The following is a 6221-nucleotide window of genomic DNA, read 5'->3' as shown; positions in this document are numbered from 1 at the left end:
AGAGTGATGAGAAAGACGCCGTTTCTGCAAGCACGCCACAAACAGAGTGGCCTGAGGTATGCAAAAGCACATTTGGACAAGTCAGCTTCATTTTGGAAGAAGGTCCTATGGACTGATGAAACAAAGATTGAGTTGTTTGGTCATACAAAAAGGCGTTATGCATGGCGTCCAAAAAAACAGCATTCCAAGAAAAACACATGCTACCCACTGTAAAATTTGGTGGAGCTTCCATCATGCTTTGGGGCTGTGTGGCTAATGCCGGCACCGGGAATCTTGTTAAAGTTGAGGGTCGCATGGATTCCACTCAGTATCAGCAGATTCTTGAGAATAATGTTCAAGAATCAGTGACGAAGTTGAAGTTACGCCGGGGATGAATATTTCAGCAAGACAATGATCCAAAACACTGCTCCAAATCGACTCAGGCATTCATGCAGAGGAACAATTACAATGTTCTGGAATGGCCATCCCAGTCCCCAGACCTGAATATCATTGAACATCTGTGGGATGATTTGAAGCGGGCTGTCCATGCTCGGCGACCATCAAACTAACCTGAACTTGAATTGTTTTGTAAAGAGGAATGGTCCAAAATCCCTTCATCCAGGATCCAGGAACTGATTAAAAGCTACAGGAAGCGACTAGAGGCAAAAGGAGGATCTACTAAATATTAATGTCACTTTTCTGTTGAGGTGCCCATACTTTTGCACCGGTCAAATTTTGGTTTAATGCATATTGCACATTTTCTGTTAGTACAATAAACCTCATTTCAATCCTGAAATATTACTGTGTCCATCAGTTATTAGATATATCAAACTGAAATGGCTGCTGCAAACACCCAAATATTTAGAACTAAAAATGATTAAGATTAATAGGGGTGCCCAAACTTTTTCATAGGACTGTAGTTCCTGGGGTTCTCTACAGATTCCTACTGATCTGACACTCATGACCTATCCTAAGGAGGCACTAAATTGTTAAAATAAAAACCCAGCTGACTCCTGGAAAACCCCCTTTAATTTCTCATAACAGAGCAAATGCATATGATTTCCATGAAAAAGTAAATTATACTACATTATAAATCTATAATATATATTATACACTGTAATTTTTTTGTAAATGATACTGTATGTATACTATATCCTGCATAGTTCATTACATATACTAAATAATAATCATGTACAATTTAATATGGTAATCCTATAATTTGATGGTAATTTAATAGGATTATGAAATGGTATGAATGGTTGCGTCACATAGTGAAAATCATGTGTTTTAATGATGAAAAGTTTCTTGTAACACCTGCTTCATCCACACAAATTTTCTCAAGTCCACCTGTTCACATTTTCTATTATAGTTCAAGGTTGTCTGATAACAGTTTCCGATACTCATATCTTATGTACAATTCTATTTTAACTGGTCACTTCAGGGTATATAAACTGCACAAAACCTGTTCATGCCTCACTTATCACTATGGCATTTCTGTGGATTCTGTCCTGCCTTGCCCTTCTAGGGGGTACCTATGGTAAGTAGAGGCATGTCAGTACTACAATACTTAATGGATGTTACTAGTTCTTTCCATGTATACCTATTATGTATTCATTCCTCAGGCTGTGGTGTACCAAGCATCAAGCCAGTCGTATCTGGTTATGCCAGGGTTGTGAATGGTGAGAATGCAGTTTCTGGTTCATGGCCATGGCAGGTGTCTCTGCAGGTATGTACTATGAAATTATTTTCTATATTGTTACCTATTTTAATACCTTGCAGTAGATTTATTTATTATTTGATACAGCAAAGTGAAAAAGCTGTTAAAAAACGCAAGCGTTTTTAGGATTGTTTCTTCTGCATTTCTAGAGCGATTTCCGCAGAGTATTTTATAGCTGTGGCAAAGGAAATCCACTTATATGCAGTAAACCTCCATTGAATTAATCCATTCAGCGCACTAACAGTATAATATACATATTTACCAAACATTGCTTTTTGAAGTTATCATGGATCTACAGTATATTTTCAACAAATTATGTTCATATCCAAAATTTAATTATTGGCTTTGTTTATTGTTGTTGTGGTATACCTAGGAGCAAAGATATCTGCAGAATATATGCAGCATAATATGAATAGTATACTTCATAGACTAATATGTAGAAAGTAACTCAGCCTGAAAAGTGGTAAAGAAAATAAATTACTTTAATAAGATATATTACAAAGTTTCTTCTTTTCGCCGGTACCATTCATTTATGGTAAGTTAATTATAACAACTGACTCTGTTAACTTACTGCAGAAACGCGGGCACTCATGTTTGCTTCATTGCATGGAGTTAAATATCAGTAGAGATGAGCGAGTACTGTTCGGATCAGCCGATCCGAACAGCACGCTCGCATAGACATGAATGGACGTAGCCGGCACGCGTGGGGTTAAGCGGCCGGCATCAAAGCGGAAGTACCAGGTGCATCCATTCATTTCTATGGAGCGTGCTGTTCGGATCGGCTGATCCGAACAGTACTCGCTCATCTCTAAATATCAGCACTAGGCCCTCTATCCACATGGGACCCAGGGCAAGTGCATGGTTTGCCTACATGGTAGCTACACCACTGACTGCAGTGGTGTACCAAATGGAAAAAGTTTTAGAGTCTGTTGTTCTAAATCTTTGATGGATCAAAAGAATGGAATGTGAAATGTTAGTGTGAAAAGTAGAAAAATCTGCAGGTATTCTCAGAATTCTACAGTAGACAAGTAATCATATCTTATAGCAATGCAGTTAAATGGATAACTGCAATAAATCAACTTCTTTAAGAAGTTGCTTGCCACGTGCTGCCCGCACGAATCATGCGGACAGAAAAGTAAATGTGAACTACTCTCCTGTCCATAAGATCCCTGCGGAGATCTGGCGGTAAGCACACAAACCCCAATATAGTCTATGGGGTACGTGTGCTTTTACTGCACCAGCGCTTGTACTTGCGTTTGGTATTCCGTCCAAACGCTGATGTGAACAAGGGCTTAGCCTTGCTTTTTTTTTTTTTTTAATGTAGATTGTGAGCTCCACATAGGGCTCATAATGTAAATTTTTTTCCCCTATCAGTATGTCTTTTTGGAATATGGGATGGAAATCCATGCAAACACAAGGAGAACATACAAACTCCTTGCAGATGGTTTTTTTTGCGGGATTTGAACACCAGGACCCGGCGCTGCAAGGCTGCAGTGCTAACCCTCATTTTTCTTGTTTTGCCTTTATCTTCCAACTTTCCTACTTGATATCACACGTGTTCGCTCCTCTTTTCTCTTCTGATCTTAAAATTGAGATAACAATCAGAATGTCATTCTTGATCTCTCTTGCAGTACTTACTTTCCTGTATCGCTCTGCCAATACCAATGTGTCTATTTGTATTTAAACTTTAACAAAAAGTGAAATCTTTACATTGTTTTTATTGTTTTTAATGTCCACAGGACAACACTGGATTCCACTTCTGTGGTGGTTCTCTGATCAACAGTCTCTGGGTTGTCACTGCTGCTCACTGTGGTGTCACGTAAGTATATAGAATTAATTTTATAGTAAAACTTTTCTTTAATGAGCAATAGAGAAGACAATTTTGATGGGTATATATGAGCTTGGATTCCCATGTTGTCAGAAAATAGTACAGTAGAATTTGCACGTGCCACATAATTCAAAAACTTTTCCTGAAGTAGCTAGAATGGTCACACATCTTTTCTTTACAGAACCTCCCACCGTGTCATTCTGGGTGAATACGACCGATCTTCCAATGCTGAGCCTATTCAAACTAAAACTATTTCTAGGGTAAGTAGAAACAATGGAAACATGTCCGTCAAGACTGTTCATTTTATCTCATAAATATCACTTTCTAAATGGTGATTTTAAGACAGACTTTTTTTTTTAATAGGTCTTCAGACATCCCAATTACAGCTCCTTTACCATTGTAAATGATATCACTCTCCTGAAGCTCACCAGCGCTGCTACTTTTAATGATCGTGTGGCTCCTGTGTGCATTGCTGCCTCTAGTGATGCATTCAATGGAGGAGAGAGATGTGTGACCACTGGATGGGGCTACGTAAATGCTGCAAGTAAGAAGATGCTAGATCATTACAGATATAAGAATGCTAACCTGTAATAGCATATAGGCTCTTATCTGACATAATAAGCAACCTCTGCTGAAACCAAGAGATACCATGACCTCACTTGGAACTCTTGAATTATGAAGTCCTACCATATACAGTTTTTAATATCATTTTTTCTTCTAGCACAAACAACCCCAAGCAAACTGCAGCAGGTGTCTCTGCCTCTTCTGACCAACACTGATTGTCAAAGATACTGGGGAACCAGAATCCACAGCACCATGATCTGCGCTGGAGCATCTGGAGCCTCCTCCTGCATGGTATGACATTATATATACCAAGTCATGTATTGTCTATTGGTTACTTTAATCACTTACTGGAAAATATTCCAACTATTGCCGCAAATGTGACAAATTTGTTTACTATGTTGGTAGTAAAGGGGTTTCCCAAGATTTATTCATTGATAGTCTATCTTTAGAACAGATTATTCATGGATGATGAGTGGAACTCTTGGGAGCCCAGCAGAAAAAAAGCCTCCCATTGATTACAATGGATTCCTTTTTCTGCTAGCACCCAACACAATGAAGTCAATGGGAGGCTTTTTTTCAGCGCTGAAATTCCACACCAAATTCCTCATTTTCCTATGTGTGAATGGACCCTTAGTGCCACAACTGCTTTGCTTGTCAGAGGGGTTCTGGATGTTAGATCCCTGCCGATTTGATATTGTTGATCGATCTTATGGATTCAGTATGTCATCAATATCAAAATCTCAGAATAAGGGTGCATTCACACTGAGTAAATGCTAGCTTATTTTGTAGAGTAAAATTACACTTGTAAATTTTGCTATCCCATTGACTTCAATGACATTTTACAGGCGTATTTTTACAGGCGTATTTTTTACAGGCGTATTTTTACACTTGTAAAAAAATATCATTGAAGTCAATGGGATAGCAAAATTTACAAGTGTAATTTTACTCTACAAAATAAGCTAGCGTTTACTCAGTGTGAATGCACCCTAAATTTGTAGGGCCACTATTCTATGTTTATTTTCTTCCTACCTTTCTGACTATGCACTATCGCTAGGTTCACACTAGTGTTCAGCCAAAAGCAGAGAGCCTTTCTGCTTAAAAAACGGTTACCCAAAGATGTCCACAGACCCCTACAAGGACTCCAATGCAGATGTGAACCTAGCCTTAGTATACTCAATGTTCCATTTGCTGACTTTAGTCTTACCTCTGCAGCTGGGGGTCAGTTCTAGGTTCTCTCCACATTCCAATGATCTAAGACTAATGTCTTCTATAACCTGAACTCCCACGCAACCTGGTAAAATATCATCATAGCATTCATAGCATTCATTTGCTGAGACAACCCCTTTAAACTTTTAAATGAATGAGTTTAATTGCAATGAACATATTATTAGCATGTATAGTAGGAGAATGCATTTATGTGTTCAGTAAACAAATGGAGCTACTGAATCTGACTACTTGTGTGACATATCTGTAAATATACAATAGCAAAAATAAGTCATTGATTAACTAAAATAAGCCAAAAAGTAAAACTTTTCTCTGTTCATCAAAATTTTTAGGGTGACTCCGGTGGACCTCTTGTATGCCAGAGAAATGGAGCTTGGACCTTGGCTGGCATTGTATCCTGGGGAAGTTCTACTTGCTCTACATCCACTCCTGGCGTTTATGCTAGAGTTACTGCTCTTAGATCCTGGCTTGATCAGACTGTTGCTGCCAACTAAAAACTTCATGTTATTTATATTTTGCATTATATTTAATGTCAAATAAAAATTAACAGCATTAATTTAGTGCTGTCGTGCTATCTTTAGTTTTCTCTTTCTAGTCATCTAAAACAATTGGCACAATAACTAATTTTTACATAGAATTTGGTATGCATTGTTATTCTCTATATACACTGTAGTCTCTATTTGAGACTGATTATTAGTATACTTAACAGGTCGTTTTATTAACATATATATCCCTACGCTATATATTAGTATTTCAAATTTTCACCCTTATTGTTAAATGGCTAAATAGTTTCCATCAAAGCTTGATGGTCTGGGGAGAGGTTCTATTATAATTGTGGCGTAAACTGAGGCCAGGAGTCACAAACTATGGGAAACTCTGTAATACAAAAATAAAAAAGAGAATAAGGAA

General features: G+C 37.9%; 1 protein-coding gene across 1 annotated transcript; it reads left to right on the top strand.

Annotated features, from left to right (window-relative positions):
- The first annotated feature begins 1464 nt into the window (after positions 1–1464).
- On the top strand, positions 1465–5806 carry LOC142213468 (chymotrypsinogen A-like). The gene is made up of 7 exons (XM_075281818.1): positions 1465–1516; positions 1602–1705; positions 3436–3515; positions 3706–3784; positions 3888–4068; positions 4246–4379; positions 5645–5806. Exons 1-7 carry the CDS (start codon positions 1465–1467, stop codon positions 5804–5806), a joined length of 792 nt encoding a protein of 263 aa, XP_075137919.1.
- Positions 5807–6221: the final 415 nt, after the last annotated feature.

Source organism: Leptodactylus fuscus, chromosome 7 (assembly GCF_031893055.1).
Source record: "Leptodactylus fuscus isolate aLepFus1 chromosome 7, aLepFus1.hap2, whole genome shotgun sequence".
NCBI classification, from domain to species: Eukaryota; Metazoa; Chordata; class Amphibia; order Anura; family Leptodactylidae; genus Leptodactylus; species Leptodactylus fuscus.
Note: the sequence above shows the minus strand (reverse complement) of the source record. Positions and strands in the feature narration are given on the sequence as shown.